Genomic DNA, 20702 nt, shown 5'->3' on the forward strand with positions numbered 1-20702 from the left:
AAACTACGCGATAACGGTAACAGCAGTGAAATGGTCACTAGAATTGTTTATTGGCGACTTCGAATGATACCACTATCGGCATAGTTGTGTGAACTGTAATTTATTTTACTTATATAACACGCGGCGCACTGCCGACGATCGGTATCACCGGCGTCGAGATAGAACTAAATCTACCCTACATCTACCTACTACCGGGATGCTGCAAACATTCATCAAAAGCCTACGGTCGAGAGGGCTATCGTGTGGCAAACGATGAGTAAACAACTGACCTTGATCAATTCACATCTAGTGCGTATCGATACAGTGGCTTGCAAAGAAAATGAAATAATTATCTAACATACCGCCCCCTTGAGTTCACTCAATTCTACAAACTAATATTTCAAAGACACTTAATCCTAATTTCATCACTTCGTTGACGTCGCTCTCCTTGGAATCTAACATTCTGTTCGTCGGGTTCCCTAGATGAAACTCCGCTTACTTCTCGATGACTTCTGCCGACCACCTACCGGGTTGTAAGCGTAAATTCCTGTCAAAAACAGCCAAAGAACAGAACGACTTGAATCCGAGACTTAACAACAAATGGAATGACATAACTTATCGATCGTCCTCTGGCGATAGTGGCCGAGATCTCCATTCTGCCAAAGTTTGCCCCTATGGGGGCGTGTAACACAGTACTGAAGTGCCAACGGTTTCCCCAAATGGGGACAGGAAATACTTATTCTGGTTTGTTGTAGACGGATGGATGTTGGTCGTCCAGGCATACGTACAGCAGACAGCGACTATCGAAGGAGAGCAGATCAGTTTGTTTCTAACGACATAGAAGAGAATATACGTAATTTGGTTACCCCCTGGCGATAGCGGCGATACCGCAAGATGAAAGTGCCCCAACGGTGGCGATAATACTTATGTTCAGGACCTACTGTCCTTCTACGGCTGGTTGGCCATCTCGAATGGGAAGAACCAAATTTTCGACACTGCTCTGCGATACCTACCTGGATACCTGGTTGGCTACAGCGTCGATACACCTATGCCTGGCATATTGTAGAGCTCCATAATCGTCGGTCTTGGGCGATGTTCCTCCGGTTTCCCCGAACGTTCAGGGTCCCCAGGTCCGATTCCACCGCGTGCAGCAAGCGTGTTCGTGGCCTTCCCGAAATCTCGCCCCTATCTGGTTCTCTATTGAATATTGCGCTATTCTTTCTTCCGACATTCACACTAAGTGACCAGGCCACTGAAGTTTGCCATAATACGATTCACAATATTTTCTTCTTGTATACTTGATACAGCTCATGATTCACGTCTGCGCCACACACCATTTTCTAGTTTCCTCCAGTACACGAGCACTTTTCGCTCGAAACCCCGAAACCTCTCCGGTCCGCCTATTTTAATGTCCGTGCTTCATATCCATAAAGGGCCACTGGTAGAATCAGAGTTTTGTATAGAGCAAATTTCGTTTCCGTCTGCATGTTGCGGGACCTAAGCTGGTTACGTAATCCGTAAAGCGCCCTATTCGCAGTAGCAATACGTCTTTTCACTTCACGAGAAAAGGCATTGTCACATGTCACAAGCGTTCCGAGGTAAACAAATTCTTCAAGATTTAAAACACCCCCATCAAGCACTACCTTTGCACCAACACCACTAGGTCTTCCTCTATCTCTTCCTGCCACCATGTACTTTGTCTTGGTAGAGTTAATGATTAAGCCTATCCTCGCCGTCTCCGTCTCCAGTGGGACAAAAGCCTCCACTACTGCTCTGCGATCGATTCCACTAAGGTCAATGTCTCCAAACCACAGGAGCATATGCGTGATTTGGGAGGAGGAAGTTTTGCCGCAGGAGTGGATGGAAGGTGTCGTGTGTCCCATCTACAAAGGGCGATAAGCTGGATTGTAGCAACTACCGCGCAATCTCATTGCTGAACGCCGCCTACAGTACTCTCCCAAATTTTATGCCGCCGACGCACCAACTGCAAGGAGTTCGGGGCAGTACCAGGCGGTTTTATGGGCGAACGCTCCACCACGGACCAGGTGTTCGCCATTCGCCAAGTACTGCAGAAATGCCCCGAATACAACGTGCCCACATCGTCTTTCATCGACTTCAAAGCCGCATGATACAATCGATCGGGACCAGCTATGGCAGCTAATGCACAGACGGTTGATCAAAGCGACGATGATCGGGTGATGTGCGTAGTTCGAGTTTCAGGGGCATTCTCGATCCTTCGAAACCCAGAGGTTACGGCAAGGTGATGGTCTTTCGTGCTATTCAACATCGCTTTGGAGGGTAATACGAAGGCAGGGATTAACACGAGTGGTACAATTTCAATAAATCCGTCCAGCTATTTGGCTTTGCCGACGACATAGATATTATGGCACTAACTTTGAGAAGATGGAGAAGCCTACATCAGACTGAAGAGCTAAGCGGATCGGACTGATCATCAACACGTCGAAGACGAAGTACATGATAGGAAGAGGTTCAGAGAAGACAATGAGCCACCCACCGCGAGTTTGCATCGGTGTTGACGAAATCGAGGTGGTAGAAGAATTTGTGTACTTGGGCTCACTGGTGACTGCCAGCGCACCAGCAGAAATTCGGAGACGCATAGTGGCTGGAAATCGTACGTACTTTTGACTCCGCAAGACGCTCCGATCGAATAGAGTTCGCCGCCGTACCAAACTGACAATCTACAAAACGCTCATGACCGGTAGTCCTCTACGGACCACTGACGAGTCAGGCTGTTGGGAGAACCATCCATCGTTCACACCGCGAAAATCGGACGACTGCGTTGGGCCGGGCACGTAGCCAGAATGTCGGACAGTAACCGGTGAAAATGGTTCTCGACAACGATCCGACGGCACAAGAAGGCGAGGTGCGCGGCGAGCAAGGTGGATCGATCAGGTGGAAGATGACTTGCGGACCCTCCGTAGACTGCGTGGTTGGCGATGTGTAATATGGACAAAGAGCCGAATGGAAGACTCTTATATACCGCACTGACCACTTCGTGTAGTCTGAATCGTAAATAAATATACGACGGCTGATGATGATAGTGCCGTTCCTCTGCACGCCGGATCTCTCTAATAAGCGCCTTCAGGTGCAATGATGAACAATAAATTTAAGTGCACTTCCAATCCGTCTAAGATCACTGACTGAGTTGACACTTCATCCGCAATTCGAATACTTGATTTCGAGCCTTTGAGCGTTGCGCGTATGAGTCTAATCAGTTCCGCCGGAAAACCCTTCGGACATTGTCACCACAAAACTGCATTTCTTTACACCGGATCTTACGCTTCTGTGAAATCAATGAGCAGATAGTGAGTCTACTGATTGTTTGTTTAGGAATTTTATCAAGGATCATCCGCAGGCTAAACAACTGATCCGTCGTTAGTCAGCCCTGACGAATAGCTTCTACTGATATTAGCCGACGAAGGACTTCTCAAAATGATCTCAGTCTGTTCATTAGGATCCCCGACAGGATTTTGTGCGCCGAGTTCAGAAGGGTGATCCCTCTGTAATTATTTTGTTCTAGTCCTTGCCCTTTCTTATAGATTAGACATGTAGAGGACATCAACCCAGCCCTTGAGCATTTTTTCCTACTCCCATATTTTCTAGATAATGTGGTGGATTGATTGATGCAGCTGGTCACTTCCGTGTTTGAGAAGCTCGACCGGGATCTTCCAGTAGCTTTACTGTTTTTCAGCTCGTTTGGAGCCTTCTTAATCTCATCCAGCGTTGGTGGTTTCACCACAGCATTGACCGTTACCAAACTATGTCCATCCTGCTCCTTAATACACCTTCATTTTCACCGTTCATAGCAAATTTTTTCCAAGTGCTCCTTCCACCTAGCTGCCACACCATAGTACTTGTCTGTCAGCGAATTCCCCTCTCGGTTACCATTGCACATAGCGGGCATTGGCGCAGTCTTATGCTGCGGCGTAAAACCTCCGCATATTGTTTCTACCTCCATGTTTTCCTGCGCTTCCAGCTGTCACACTCTCTTCGCGTTGCTTTTTTTCTGCGGTGGATTCGTTTCTTTTCTGCCATGCTACACTGTACCGCTCTCTGTTGGAACGGGTACCAGCCATTAACATTCGACTTCAAGCAACCATTTTCTCACGTCCGTCACTCCCTGGCACTCCTCCTCATAAAACCAACCATTTCGTTGGCGTCGCTGTGCACTTCCTGCGCTGTTGTAGTCACAGCTTCGTGGATATTTTCCCACAATCTGTTGACGTCGCCAGATCCGTTGACGTGCGAAGTAGGAACTACTTATTGCCATCCGTCTAGCAGCAGCAAAGATTACAAGTCGCAGACCATTATCGTTAATAGCGAAATGAACGCTTTCCGTAACAATGACAGGGCGAAAGAAACTTTCTCTTCTAATCTGCGCATTTGCATACCCGATGATAATCTTTACATCGTGTGTTGGGCGCTCTCCGTAGGCCTTATAAAGGCTCTCATAGAACTCATGCCAACTCATGAAGCCAACTCCTCGTTCTGCTCTGTCACCGCCGCCTATAGTAGATGGCCTTACTTGAATGAACTGTTCGCGATGGGATCCAGCGCCCGGAATTCACGTTCTCCAGTTATGGGCCACCGTATTTCCTGGATTGCTGCCACACTCACGCCGACCTTCTGCAGCTCACGAGCCGGGAGCTCTCGCTTACGTGCCGGGTTCATTCAAAAGTTCTCACGTTCCAAGATCCGACTTTCCAACCATTGTCGCTTTATTCGTTACCGAGTCTATTTGCCGTTGAATCACTCCGTTTGCTCCTACTTTTGCCTTTCTTGGTAACTGTAGAATCTTTATTGGTATTCCTGAGGTTGCGCTACCACCATCGCGTTGAAGGGCTGCCTTCTCGATGCTGACACGATACAACATGGTATTGTATAGTTTAGTTTAGAGTCCCTCGTTGGCACTCGGACGATGATCAGCCGCCCCTAATATGGAAAACAGACGCTGTTTTGAGCTGATCCTGACATGTAGAACAGACGCTCAGTAAGATTTGCACCCCCCTCCCCTTCCCTGTCAGCATACGACCATAGTTCCCACCGGGGTTGGTTACCCGATCTTCCCTAAGGTTGCTCGTAGCCAGCCAGCACCACGAGGAGTTATGGATAGGAGTTGCTGGGTAAGAGGCTAAGGACCGCGAGATGGGGTCTATTTTATTCCTTCACGTACGCGAAGTACCAATGGTACGCTTTACCCAGCATTTGCTGTGCCACTGCTCTGCGATATGGCCCATCTTTCGTACGGACAGTGACTACTCTCACATTCCCGTCAGCACCTGTATGAACCTCCGTGACTCATCCCAACCTCCATTTCAGCGGTGGTACGTTGTCTTATTTTAAGAGGTCAACAAAATTGTACGCAACAGTGAGGTTGTCCTGCTTCTCGTCCATCTATTACGACTCTATAGACTTGATAAATAATCCGTCGACGAACGATTCCAGAATCACCTGGCTGTATTGCTAGAACCCGATGCCATCCTGCTGAAAGCCTCATTCTCTGGCAGTGCCTCGCTGATATTTGGTTCAGGCACTGCAGTGAGCGGTCGCTGGATGAGGAAGTTCCCCGGCGTTAGAATCACATTCGTAGGATCGTTGCTGATTGGAGTTAACGGCATCGAATTAAGGCAAGCTTTAATCTGTGCGCCAACAGTATGTATTCCATCGCACTTCAGCATTCTGTTTCCGATTACTCTCCTCATATGTCTTTTCACCGGCTTCACTGCGGCTTCCCACAAGCGGTCGAAATTGGGAGATCTGGCGGGAATGAACTTAAACTCAATTGAGTCTAGAGCCGCTTCCGTTGACACTCGGTCTTGGAACTGATCTTGCCGAAAAATGTTGTGTAGCTCGTACAATTGTCTTCGCGCTTCAACAAAGTTGGTGACGTTGTCGCAAAGTATCAGAACCTCCTGAGTGCGGCTATGAAAGCATCGCTGGTGAGATCCATAACGACCTCTATATGCACGGCCTTGCAGGCTAAACATACGAACAGACAAAGGTAGCACTTGACCGGTGCCCCTGGAATACAGGCGCTGGTGACACTCGTTTGAGCGGAAGGTCTCCCATCAGCTTCTCATGCACGCGTGGCCTTGCTCTTATGTACCTAATGCACTCATGTAGGACCCTCCTGGCGAGATTCCGGACGCTCAGCGGTCAGAACGTTCTTTTCACGAACGCACGCTATCATCAACAGAGGTCCTCCAATGAAGTAGTGGATGATGATAATCAATCAGAATTAGCTTAGTTAACGGGTGATGGCTATCCAAGATCATTTGATGTCTGCGACCTGGTGAGATCGTAGCATTTCTGAGCCGGCCACCAACACAGATTATCCCATCGAGTGAAGATTGTGTATTTTTGAGGTTGGTCTTACTTCATTTTTAGCTACAATATCCGCCAATTCTAGTTGAAAGCATTCCGATTGGGCTAGCTTCACCAACGCTAGCAGCGCCGAGTTGTATTCATCAGCACTCTGTGATCCTGTCCTCCGTTGATGGCTGTTTCCAAGTTGACAATTGGTAGAAAATCAACGTATCCAGGCAGTCAGTCGAACAAGGTTTAACAAAGAAGAACTAAGTGTGAATACATTACTTGGAGGAAGAGCTCTCTCCTCCAGAGTTACCGAGTCGAAGACTTGCCACCTCGATGGGTGCGACGAGATCCAATACTTGACGATCGTTGAATCCGTCCAAAAGAAAGCAGGCGCTGAAATCTCCAGACTGCCCTTGACGTTCTCGTACAGATGAGCCAACAGTAACGCAGCCGACAATTCCAGCCGAGGTGTGGATTGTTTCTTCTTCCTGCGGCTGAGGTCTTCCAATGGTGTGACCTTTGACTTGGCTATCATCAAATTGACCGTTATTCTTCCGACCAAGTTCACACAACGTAAGTAGACGACAGCTCCGTAGGCCTTGTTGCTAGTATCGTTGAACCTATGGAATTCACAAGTGATCACGTCTTTACCAAAGCCAATCCACTGTGGAACTTACACCGTGTCTAAGTCGGCTAGATTGCTTCTGAACTCTAACCAACGGCGCACAGCAGTTCATCCCATGTGTATTTAGCTTTCCAAAGATCTTGCAGGAATATCTTTCCTTGTACTATTACTGGACCCACTAGTCCGTAAGGGTCGAACAGGCGTGCTATTTCGGATAACACAATCCGATAGATAACATGCCCTTCAGGTTTCCTGTGGGGAACCTTGATCCAAAATCTATCTGCTGCCAGTTCCCATGTGAGACCCAGTGTCTTCACGGTAACCTTTTCGTACAGATTAAGAACTTCGCGCTCGTCTCTTAGATCGGGAGGAATTTCAGCCAGAATCGCTGGATTGTTTGTATTCCACTTTCTGAGGTTGAACCCATTCTTTTTCAGAAGCTCTAGCACGTCTTTGCATAGCTGCTTCCCTTCTTCTATTGTGTGTGAGCCAGCATATCATCTACATAAAAACACTTTTTAACGACAGCTGCAGCTGCAGGATAGCGCTCCGCACCCTCGTCAGCGCACTTGTTCAGGCACCTAGTAGCAAGATAAGCCGCAGATGATGTGCCGTAGGTGACTGTGGTGAGCTTATACGTCTTCAGTGGCTCCTGACTCGAATCCATCCAGGAAATCTTGTGCAGCAACTGATCCGATGCTGGCTGGCTTACCATTCGGTACATCTTTTCAGCGTCTCCAATGACCGCGTACCTATACATCCGGAACCGCAGTAAGATGCTTCGCAGATCATTTTGAACGACAGGCCGAACCATCAAAACATCGTTCAAGATGCATCAAAAACCACCCTAAGTCCGAGTCGACTCCTCGTCGTCCGCCTGTACCTCTTTCATGTGTCCCATCTGAAGATATTCATGCATGAATGCCGTGTACATGGCTTTCAATTCCGAATTGGCATCCAGCCGTTTCTCCATAGAGATGAAGCGTTTCTTCGCTATCGCCCCCGAACTTCTCCAGAACATGTTTTTACTTCGGTAACTGAACTCGAAACTTCCCATCAGGGCTCCTTGCAGTTGTTTCCTCGAAAATTGCTTCACAAGCAGATTCCTCGATGGATAAGCAGCAGTGTGACAGGATTCCAACTCCCACAACTTCGAGAGTTCTTCAAAGACTTCCTCCGTGGTTACTGAAGACGATGCTACTGTACTGTAGCTGACGCAAGCGGTTTCAGTGCACTCAGCAGCAGATCGTAAAAAACTGTGACACCCAAGATGTCATCGATAGCCTCAGGCTCATTGAAATTCGGATCCGCAAGGCAAACTCCTGTATGCAGATTCTACGACGAAGTATCGATGTGCTGCTGCGGCAGGCTTGACATGATCTTCGACAGTACATACCCGAGCAGCACATATTTGAAATAGATCACTGCAACATATATATGACCAGATTCAGTCACAATTAAGTCGCAGCAATCAAATTCGCTTCGATTGTGCTGCTAGGGTAGCCTGTACCACGCAAGACTTGTACTCAGAGTTGCAGGACAGTATTGTTGCTAGTACTGACTGTTTAGCAACAGATAGAGAACCACCCACTCCTTTAACAGGCAAATTCTCACGAAGTCGACGGAAATTTAAACGTTGAGATGTTGTTATTAGAGATATTTGAGACCCGCTGTCCAACAAAGCGCGTGCAAGAACGGTATTTCCGTGACGATCACCGAGTATCACATTAGCAGTTGACAGTAGTGCAGTTTTTGAGTGGTGGTGTGTTTTGGATGGTGTAGCAGTGTTGTGTACAGTGGAAGGATTGGTGGGAGGTAGCGGACGTGGTTGTCGTGGAACGTGTAGGGGAACTAGGTTTAAAATGCGCCAGTCAGCTAATAGGGCACTGCACGGGCTGCTTTGTCTCTTTCTCGCTGCAAAGAAATTAGAAAACAACAAGGCCAGTAAATGTCAAAACTTATGAAGAACAAAAGAGAAAAAGATCTTTTCGTGCAGTGCCCTATACGAGCCATTGCATTTTCTGGGTTAATTGGCTAAATTAAGTTACAAAACCGATGGCAGCTGACGCCTAAACTTGTTTTTAGATCAACAAATTAAAAATAATAGTCAAGACATCTATAATAAAAATTTTAAAAATAAATTTGTTTTTTTCCGCCTTTTGATAAAATTTAAGCTTTCGTTCCCGTAAGGATTTTCCACTAGATAAAAACATTTTTTCAGGGTCTGTCTCATTTGGATAATTAAACTGAAATTAAACTTAAAAGTGACTGTTTAATTATTATCGATTAACCCTACTTGCAGAGCAAGATTACTTTGACAGATATCAAATCATTTTCCATCGATGTCTTATTGGAATTGTTGGGTAGCACCAGCCATTCTTATGACCGGGTGATTTTTTAATTTGTGAACTGTCACTTTTAAGTTTAATTCTCCAAATGAGACAGACCCTCAATAATCTTTGCACATGTCTGGAAAAACAAATTAGTAAAGATTGTGCCTTCTTCTTCTTTTTTTCTGGTTTGGGTGGTGCTTTTCTTTTGCGCACACACCCACCTAACTGGACTGGCATCGCCACCCCCATGAAACGGCTGTCATCCACGAACAACTCGCCTGAAGCCAAAAACATGGTGCTGGATGTAAACATTGCCGGTTAAGCAATAAACACACGAAGCCAGAACAGTCGGATGCGCAAGCGGCATGTGTTGCATTGTTAAATTATATTCAACGAGATGTATTGCATTGTTGCGTGATTTTCGACGTTATTAATTGGCGCTTTGATGTTGCATGCCGAAGAAAAAGCAGAAAGGTGATATTTAAAAAAAAAGGAAGGGAAAACATACGAGGATATTTTTGAAACTCTTCTCTGAAATTCTAGTGGCAATTTAATTAAAAACGGTAAACAGTACGGCGTTAGACTTTTCTTATACTGTGTATTATGTAGGGGAACGGTTCGACACTTCATCTCATAGCCCCTATTTCCATCCCATCAAAAACAAAGCAATGGAAAGCAATTTGGTTTGTTTATTATTTTTGTGATTTTTTTCAGCAGTGAGCACGCCTGTTGACAAAAAGAAGCAACGAATTTGGTGCCGTATTTCTTTGTTTAGCGATGAGATGGATATATGTACAGTGAGATGGAGATCGGAACAGTTCCCCTATGATATCACAAAATAAAAAATGAAATTGAAATATTGTGTTTATTATGCAGTAGAAAACAAGTCTACCCCGTACTGCTTACCGTTTTTAATTAAATTGCTTCTAGAATTTTAAAGGAGAGGTTCAAAATTTCTTCGTATGTTTTCCAAAGTGAATATTTTTGATTATCATCCTTCTTCTTCTTCTTCTTCATGCAATATCAAAGCGCCAATCGCCAATGCTCTCGCGGCGGTATGAACGGAGCTTAAAATAGGAAAAGCAACACTAGCGCCACCAAATCGGTAGACGGCTTCAAGAACTACATCTCATTTCAGGGGGGTGGGCATCGCAGGCCATATGTCCAACCTATTTCTATTTATACTCCGTGGAGTTTACAAATCGTGATCTGCTTTATCGACCTTTTACATTCTTATTTGAAAATCTCACACATAAGACTTGTTGTTATTTTTCTTTTATGCCCGTAGACTTTTATTTTTTATAGTCATGTTGACTTTTCCCTGTATAAGGGATGTGGAGGGGGTGGGAATCGAACCCATGACCATCTGATTCAGAGTCAGACGTGTAGACAACTACTCTACGGACCCCCCTAAGATTGTGCCTAGTTACTAAAAAGTTAACTTTACTACATTTTCCATAGAAAAACACACATTTTAATAAAACCTCTGCATGCAGGATAAAACGCGCCCATCTGATGTGCTTGACTATGGATGTCATATATAGTTTGAGAAGGGCGTGTGCCACTAATAATTTATTTTTGAATAATTATCAATATAAAAGTTAAAAGTAGGAATTGAAAAGTGAGAAGATAAAAGTGAAAAGGGATGAGTGTGAAGTTATGAGTGATAAGCAGCGAGAAGTGAGAAACAACAAGTGAAAAGTAGAAATTGGGAATGCCACAAAAATCCCTCAATAGTTTTATAATCAATCGTGGATTGTAAGCTGAGATTTGGGATATAAGAACTGAGGAGTGAGATGGGAGAAGCGAGAAAAAACAATGAGTATTGAGAAGTGAGAAGCGACAGGCAAGCTGTAAGAAGTGCGAAATAAGATGTGATCAGTGAAAAGCGAAGCAAGTAGTGAGGTGAGAAGTAATAAGCGAGATACTTTGTGTGAGAAATGAGCAAAAAAGCATGAAAAGGAATATGACAATTGATAAATGGGATGTGAGTAGTGAGAAACGAGCCGTGAGAGGTACAATGTACAAGGAGTGAAATTATAAAGAATAGAGAAAAAAAAGCGAGAAGTGAGACGAAGGGAGAGTAGTAAATATGTAGTACGGAGACTACTCAGAATACAGTTTTTTTTAGCATAGATTTTTGGGCATCCAAGAAATCCCTGGAGTAAGAGCTAAAGATCTACAAGCGTAGCTGAAGATCAATCGGACTGTTTCAATTATGGCACATGTCCTTCTGGATGTGTAGAATAGAGAAGGCTAACGTAAGAGATTCTTGGGTCATTCAAGAAATCCCTGGAGTTGGGCCTTAAGCAGCACAAAATGGACAAAAATGCTTGAAGTAACTTGATTGTGACTAAATCTGGTCAAATATGAGTAACCTATATGGAACATGTGTGCTGCTAGGGATGTATCAGACTATTTTAAATGTGGTACATGCCCTTTTGGATGTGTAGAATAGAATGAGTCAACGGCAGAGGTTTTCGGTCATCCAAGAAATCCCTGGAGTTCTCAGATGTGTAACGAAAGATCAATCGTACTGTTTTAAATGTGGTACATGTCCTTTTGGATGTGAAGAATAGAATAAGTCAGCGATAGAGGTTCTTGGTCATCCAAGAAATCCCTGGAATTAGATCCTCAGATCTACACGCGTAACTAAAGATCAATCGGACTGTTTTAAATGTGGTACATGCCCTTTTGGATGTGTAGAATAGAATAAGTCAACGGTAGAGGTTTTCGGTCATCCAAGAATTCCCTGGAGTTAGGTCCTCAGATCTACACGCGTAACTAAAGATCAATCGTACTGTTTTAATTGTAGTACATACCCTTTTGTATGTGTGGAATAGAATAAGTCAACGGTAGAGGTTTTCGGTCTTCCAAGATATCCCTGGATTTAGGTCCTTAGATCTACACAAGTAACTAAAAATCAATCGGACTCTTTCAGTTATGGCACATGTCCTTTTGAATGTGTAGAATAGAATGAGCCATCGTTAGAGATTCTGGGTCATTCAAGAAATCCCCGGAGTTTGGCCTCAAGGTCTTCACGCGTCACTAAAAATGTATCGGACTGTTTCAAATGTGGTACTTGCCCTTTTGGAAGTGTAGAAAAGTCAACGGCAGAGGTTTTCGGTCATCCGAGAAATCCCTGGAGTCCTCAGATCTACACGCGTAACTAAAGATGTATCGGACTGTTTTAAATGTGGTACGTAACCTTTTGGATGTGAAGAATAGAAAAAGTCAACGGTAGAGGTTCTCGGTCATCCAAGAAATACCTGGAGTTAGGTCCTCAAATCTACGTGCATAACTAAACTGCCGCTAACCGCAAGTCTAGCACATCTGTATATGGGCCTCCATATAAATATGAGCTCGACTTGCGGTTAGTGGCAGTAAAGTTCAGTCGGACTGTTTAAATTATGGCACATGTCCATCTGGATGATTAGAATAGAATGAGCCATCGTATCTGTTTTAAATGTGGTACATGCCCTTTTGGATGTGTAGAATAGAATAAGTCAGCGGCAAAGGTTCTTGATCATCCAAGAAATCCCTTGAGAATGTCACACAGATCTGCACGAGTAACCGAAGATAAATCGATCGATTTTAAATGTGGTACATGCCCATTTTAATTATAGAATTAAATGTATCTACGGCATAGGTTGTCGGTTATCCAATACATACCTAGAGCAAGGCCTCAAGATCTACTACAAAACAAAAGAGAAAAAAAAAGAAAGAAAAAAGATATTTGAAACAAACCAAGTAACCTTCGCTTAAGCGTGTACACCTAAGGGCTTATTCCAGGAATTTCTTGAATGACCAAGAACCTATGCTTGGAACGTGTTCTATTCTATGCATCACATAGGGCATGTACCATATTTGAAACAATCCAATGGTTCTATGGTTACGCATATAGATCTTAAGGCTTTATTTCAGGGATTTCTTGGACAGCCAAGAACATATTATGTAAACACATTCTATTCTATGAATCACAAAGGGCATGCTCCATATTTGAAACAATCCAAGTAACCTTTGGTTACGCATGTTGACTTAAGACCTTATTCCAGGGATTTCTCGATCGATCAAAAACCTATGCTGTGAACGCGTTCTATTCTATGTTCTATGAAGGGCATGTGCAAATTTTGGAACAATTTATTTGATGTATGTAGATCTAAGAGCTTATTCCAAGAATTTCTTGGACGACCAAGAACCTATGCTTGGAGCGCGGTTTATTCTATGCATCACAAAGTGCATGTAGCATATTTGAATCAATCCAATTGATCTATGGTTACACATGTAGATCAAAAGGCCTGATTCCACAGATTTCCTGGATGGCCAAGAACGCATATTGTGAGCACATTCGATACAATCCAAGTAACCTTTGGTTACACATTTAGACCTAAGGGCTTATTCCAGGAATTTATTGGACGACCAATAACCTTTGCTTGGAACGCGTTCTATTCTATGCATCACAAAGGGCATGTACCATATTTGAATCAATCCAAGTAATCTTTGATTCCGTTTGTAGACCCAAAGGCCTATTCCATGGATTTCTTGGACGACCTAGAACCTATACGTACGCATTCTATTCTATGTGTCATAAAGGGCATGTACCATGTTTAAAACAGTCCGATCGATTTTTTGATCCTACAATAGATCTTATGGCCTTGATCCAGAAATTTATTGGACTATCAAGAAACTATGATATGAACACATTCTATTCTACGTATAGCAAAGGGCATATATCACATTCGAAGCAGTCTGATAGATCGTTGGTTACTCATGTAGACCTTAAGATCTCACTCCAGGAATTTCATGGAAGCGTGATACATGTACCGTGAACAGAAGATTACATGCGCCCACCAAATAAGTTAAAGAATAAACATATCTTGTCAACTAGTTACACGTTAATTTAGCAAAAACAAATTAATTAACGTTTCATAAGCTTTCATTGCAGTGGAAACGAGAATAGGACTTTTCATAAATTGATACTTGATTCTTCTGGCAGTTCACTGCTGTTTGCTTACATTTTTAGGCTGGCGCGTTTTAGCCTCGGGGTGGCGCGTTTCAACCCGCATGGTTTGAATTTGCACGAAAATGCAGCGCTTCAAAATAAAATTGTTTTCTCGGAATATAATTAGTTTTTCGTCCAAATTTTTATTCCGTATTATAGATGGTAAGTTAAATTAGTGGTTAACACATTTGAAGTACATAATTTCGACCATTATCATCGTTAAATTTGAAGATTTGCTAAGGGGGCGAATATTGAACGTCCCTCCCCTATATTTTTGTTTACGTCGCATTTTCTACCGTCCCGAGAGAGAGAGAATGAGAGCAAGGTGTTGAGAGATTGAGTAAAATATTGCGTATGCCGAAGAGACTTGGGGTATGCCGGAAAAGCCATCGATGAGACTGAAATGCGTGCTGCACATTGTTAATTTAAATCAAATAAAAGCTTTTTCAAACGATGTTTAGCAAGAATAGCAATTTTTTAAACAGAGGTGAACCCCATTGCAGTATTGCACGGCCCATAAAATTCAGGAAAAGTTACTCCTTGTTATAAATATCAATTAAATAATGCAGTCGTACGCATGTTAGGCCGGGAATGGGGTAAGAAACCCTATATACATGCTTTTCATCGGGTCAAGGAAGCACCGATAGTTTTAGCTGAAGATTTGTTGCTGAATATTGAAAACGGCATAGGACCTAAGTTGATTCATTAAGCAACGCCGGACTCATTTCAGAATATTTTCGATAAATCGTTACCAATTTTAACGCTCAGCGTACAGTCAGTAAGATGGGATTTAAATCAGTCGATGACATTAGAAGAAATTTCTTCAGTATGCAAATAGTAATTTTGGGGTGGATACTGTGTTGATCAGAGAATATATAGTTTTGCATGCTTGCACAGTAACTCGAACATGATGATTTAAAAACCTTTGAGCTAGTGCATATCGATATTACTTCACGAAAGTTATCTACATTCTGCATGTCATCTTAACAGAAATTTGTGACTGTGTTATGTGTAAACTAGGTATACAAAAAACGTGTTAGAGGGTAAGATGGGGCAACAAGATTTATTGCAGTAATGTGGTTGTATCTGCCCCATCATTTTTTACAAAAACTTTGATTCCACAATTATAATTTCTTATATGTAACTAATGAATCATCGAATTTCTCGTCCGCAGCATACGCAAACTGCGCCAACGATCCTCAATGTGCTGCCTCGACCGTGCAAGGATACATGAGGAAGTTTGGTCAGGTAAGAAAGAATGCATAAATCAATACAATTTTATAATCCAGTGTAGACAATAAATTCAAACCTACGCGCCTAGCAGCGTATGATCGCCCTTGACCGTGCGCGCACATGATGCCCACCCAACTAACTAGTCAAAGTCTTGTCCAACCAGTTCTTGAGTCATCTCGAAGAAGGGAATTTGTATTTTGAAAGCACGGTTCATCGAACCCCACTTCCTAAGCTTCATTCTAAGTCGTTGTCTATATTTTTCGAAGGATTGCAACGGAGATGGCATTATCGATTGTTTGGATCACGCCGCTATCCATAAGCTGGGAGGCTATGGGTGCAAAAATGCCGTCCCCGTGGCCTATCAGAGCAAAATCGATCAGTGCATCCATGAGGCAGCGGGAATCCAACTGTAAAGGAAGACTGCTGTTAAACATTCCATCATCATAAGCTGCCCATCCGTCATGCATGTTCTGATCTGAATCCTCCTCGGTGAAGTGACCAAGACGTCTAACGGTAAATGTGTAATTCATTTCAAGGTCGTGAATAATTTATTTTTATTTAAATAAAAAGCTCCTATCTAAATTTTAAAACGAAAATATTATTCGCAGTGTTTTATTTCATTCGAATTCTCCATACTTTGAAATATCTCATTTGGGAGAGCTTGAAACGGTGAAACTGAAAATTCAAATGATACAGATTCAATACTCAGTTTTTTGGTTTTTTGGTATTGATAAGGTAAGGTTTCCCAAGCAGAATTTCCACAGCTGATGACTAATGACCAGACAAAGAATTGGTGCAATAATAAAGTTCGACAAGTGTTGTGGAATCTCTTGAACAAGATGTTTTTTCTTGTCGCTGTTCTGATTGACATCTTTGAGTGCGATGGATTATTTTACAAACTGGGGAATTGAAGGTCGACTAGTTCTATAACCGAACTGTACATGAGGATGGACTGATCGCAAAACATGGTCCTTTATTCATCTTTATAATCTGTGCACGACAAATGTCGAGTGAGTGTCATTGTTCGCCACGGTGTTCATACTGAGAAAAAATGTGATCCGATTGACATTTTGATTCCACCAACACAGTTTTTTTTTTCTCGTTTCGATCACGATGCTTCTATTTAATATAAATAAAGGGAGTAAAAGATGAATGCGGATCCACGGGACTTATCCATAAAGAGTAACAACTAGACATATGATATATTGTAGGTAATCACATACCGGGAAATTTTCACGGAATCACAAATCAAACCACCCACAACACATCACCAAATTATAAAGCCGTTAACTTGCAACGTACTTCCAAAGATCAACAAATCAACTTATTATGGCTTGTCTGACTACTGTAGAGGTAATTTTCTCGACTAAAATTCAAACTCCCCCTAAAAAATTAGGAAATTGCCAATAAAGAAATCAGGCTATAAATAAGCAATAAATAAATGGACCCCACGACCAACACTGCAATCAAGTATAACATCTATCACAGCGGCGGCGGAAAAGCAGAGCATGGATTTGGTTTCGTAGTGATGGGAAAGCAGATGAAGCGAGTGATGCGGTGGAAACCCATTAGCAAACGAATCTGTGTGTTGAGGATACGGGGCAAATTCTTCAATTACAGTCTAATCAACGTCTACGCACCGACAAATGATAAATCCGACGACGTGAAGGACACGTTTTATGAATGTCTTGATAAAGCCTATGGAGAGTGCCCAAAGCATGACAAGCATTGTTATCGGAGACGCTAAAGCTCAGGTCGGTAGAGAGGACTTTTTCCGTCCCTAATTGGTAGGGAGAGCCTTCACTCCGCTACCAATGACAACGGCCTACGGCTAGTAAATTTCGCTGCTGCCAGAGGGATGGCCATCAGTAGCACCTACTTTGGACGAAGGAATATCCGAAAGCACACCTGTAGACACCCAAATGGTGAAACTTGCAACCAGATAGACCATGTTTTGGTGGATGGGCGCCATTTCTCGGATGTTATCGATGTAGGTCCGAACATTGACTCTGATCACTACCTCGTTGTCAGTAAAATTCGATCACGGTTGTCAACTGTATCGAACGAAAGATCACAGCGAACGATGCGTTACAATATCCAGCGATTGTCGGCGGAAGGAGTATCGGCTGAGTACTGCTAGAAGCTCGACGAACGGATAAGTGCAATCAACGTTAACGACAACATCAACGATCTATGGGAGTCGATCCATGGAGCGGTGAGCACAACAGCACGAGAAGTGGTAGGCACTACACACAGGCGACTCAGGACGGGTTGGTTCGATGTGGAGTGTCAGAGAGTGACAGACGAGAAGAAAGTTGCCAGAAGCCGGATGTTGGTGTTGGGTACCCGATCGAATAGAGATCGTTACAAGGAAGCAAGAGCAGCCGAAAAACGAACCCACCGCAGGAAGAAAAAATTGTACGAAAGACAAGTTATTAGTGAGGCGCAGGAAAAATGGAGCAGAACGATATGCGGAGGTTTTATGAGTCTGTCAATGGCGTGCGGAGAAAGACAGCGCCATCTCCCGTCATGTGCAACGACCAACAAGGGAAGACAGATAAAACTGAAGTGGCTGCCAGGTGGAAGCAACACTTCGAGACTTTGTTGAATGGAGGAAGTGACGGTGCATCGGCGAACAGATTAAATATTAGCGACGATGGACAAGCTGTGGAGTCACCTACACTAGATGAGGTTAAAAAAGCTATTAAAGAGCTGGAAACAATAAGGCTGCGGAGAAGGACCAGCTCTCGGCTGAACTTCTCAAACATGATAGTGAGCAGCTTTATGAAGCTCTGCACCATATTATGTCGAAAATTTGGGAAGACGATGATGAAATGCCTGCTAGCTGGTTGACGGCCTCATTTGTCCTCTCTTGAAGAAATGGCACAAACTGGAGTGCGACAATTACCGAGGAATAATTAATTCGGCAGACAAAATTAGGTCCCGTATTCTATTCAACAGATTGAGACCGCTTGAAGAGTACTTCGTCGGCGAATACCAAGCAGGTTTTCGCGAGGGCCGACCAACGACGGATCAAATGTTTACCCTGAGTCAAATCCTTGATAAATTCCGGAGTACAACTTGCTTTCAAGGCGGCGTACGATTCAGTGAAACGGAATGAATTATGGCAAATTATGCTTGAACATGGTTTTCCGGCGAAACTGATACGGCTGATTCGTATGACGTTGGACGGACCGAAATCAAGTGTAAGGGTTGCGGTTGAAATATCGACGTTATTTGTTACCTTAGATAGATTAAAGCAGGGTGATGCACTCTCGAATCTACTGTTCAATATAGCGCTCGAGGGAGCGATTAGGAGAGCTGGTATGCAAAGAAGCGGTACCATTATTACAAAATCGCATATGCTCCTGGGATTTGCGGATGATATCTATATTATCGGGATTGATCGCCGTGCCGTGGAAGAGACTTTTGTGCCTTTTAAGAGGGAGACAGCGAGGATTGAACTCACGATCAATACCAGCAAAACGAAGTATATGGTCGCTGGCAATCAACGTGGTTTCATTAGTGGCGGTGGTGCTGGATGGTGAATATTTTCAATAAATTCATGTTTATTTCCAGGTATTTTCTTAAAATTTAACATGGTAAGTGTTTGGCCAGTTGGCTCTTCAGCTTTAGTTTTATGTTTTCACAGTTTTACTCTAGTTTATGAATTTAAAAAGTTTTCTAGTTTGGCAATCTAGCCTTTAGGAGGCATTGACTTGTTTGTAAAATTTGACAACCTAACTACTATATACACTATTATTCACAATAAAAAAAATGATAACCTAGATTGGAACTAGCGCCCTAATTGGAGCCTGATCCGAATGCAAGCAACGGAGTCTAAACTTTTCTTTACACCTTTACACCTTTCCTTACATCTTTTCTTTCTCACCAAAGCGTTCATGTAAGGTTTTTATCCTGGCCAGACGGTGGACCTCGGATGTTCTTGTCCTGGGAGGGGTGTTGAGGATCATCCTCAGGAATTTGTTTTGGACCCGTTGAAGTTTGAGGTGGTGGGTTTTAGCGCAGCTCTCCCAGACCGGCATGCCGTATTCGATCACAGGGAGGATGATTTGTTTGTAGACAGCAAGCTTATTTTTCAGGGACAGTGACGACCGGCGGTTGATCAAAGGGTACAATAGTTTCAACACAACGTTACACTTTGTCACCGTTTTGTCAACCTGTTGCCTGAAAATAAGCTTGCTGTCGAGGGTCAAGCTTAAGGTAGTCGGCCTCATTGGTCCATTCCACAGTCGTGCCATTGCGGATGATTTTACAGTCCCCAGGCGGAACATGATTAGGGATTTGGGTGGGGAAAATGATGACCTGGGTCTTCGCCGCGTTGATACAGATCTTCCAGCTGGTGAGGTACTCTGTCAGGGCATCCAGGCCTCGTTGGAGTTTTGCCACTAGCGCTCTAGATGATGGAGGTGTCCTCTGCGAACAGAGACAGAATGCCGCCTTCTGGAGGTTCTGGCACGTCGGAGGTGAACAGGTTTAACAGCAAGGGCCGGAGGATACTGGTCTGGGGGATGCCTGCAACGATTTGTGCGCATTGGAATTTGCTCCGCTGATTGAGACCCGGAATGTCCTTGCCGACAGGTAATTGTTGATGATTTTCACCAGGTAGCTGGGAAGATTGTAGCGTTGTAGTTCGTACACCAGGCCATCATGCCATACATTGTCAAATGTTACTTGTTCCGTCTGAGGCCAGCTGACTCGAGTGGTGTACAGTTGACAGACCGCGTCGGAAACCAAACTGTTCTTCGAGCAAGATGTTGAGATTTTCGGCAGACTCAAGTAACCGGTGATGAATAGCTTTTTCGAATAGCTTGGATAATCCTGAGAGAAGGCTGATGGGACGATAACTTTTGGGGAAGGATCCTTCCCAGGCTTCCGGATGGGGATGACTTTCGCTGACTTCCAGGACGATGGGAAGTAGCTGAGCCGGAGACACTGAATAAAGATGAGCGAGAGGTGCTCAAAGAACGGAGCACTCATGTGTTTGAGCTCGAGATTCAGGATGCTATCGAAGCCTGGGGCATTCATGTTCTTCGATGATTTGATATAGGCCGTCAATTCGCCAGCTGAGATCTCCAACTCCTCCGAGAAGTCGTTGGGAAACAAATGGATGTTGTTAGCATGCTCGTTGACGACTGACGATGTTCTGTCCGAGATTGTGTGAGCTGACGAA

At 43.7% G+C, this 20702-nt stretch overlaps 1 protein-coding gene across 1 annotated transcript in view; it reads left to right on the forward strand.

Annotated features, from left to right (window-relative positions):
- Positions 1-16104, forward strand: part of LOC134222842 (lysozyme-like) — a 180901-nt gene extending 164797 nt beyond the window's left edge. The window contains exons 3-4 of the mRNA XM_062701993.1: positions 15450-15523; positions 15775-16104. Coding sequence (XP_062557977.1) covers positions 15450-15523; positions 15775-15921 — 221 coding nt within the window. The 3' untranslated portion in view covers positions 15922-16104. The remainder of the gene's footprint in view (positions 1-15449; positions 15524-15774) is intronic.
- Positions 16105-20702: the final 4598 nt, after the last annotated feature.

Source organism: Armigeres subalbatus, chromosome 3 (genome assembly GCF_024139115.2).
Source record: "Armigeres subalbatus isolate Guangzhou_Male chromosome 3, GZ_Asu_2, whole genome shotgun sequence".
NCBI classification, from domain to species: domain Eukaryota; kingdom Metazoa; phylum Arthropoda; class Insecta; order Diptera; family Culicidae; genus Armigeres; species Armigeres subalbatus.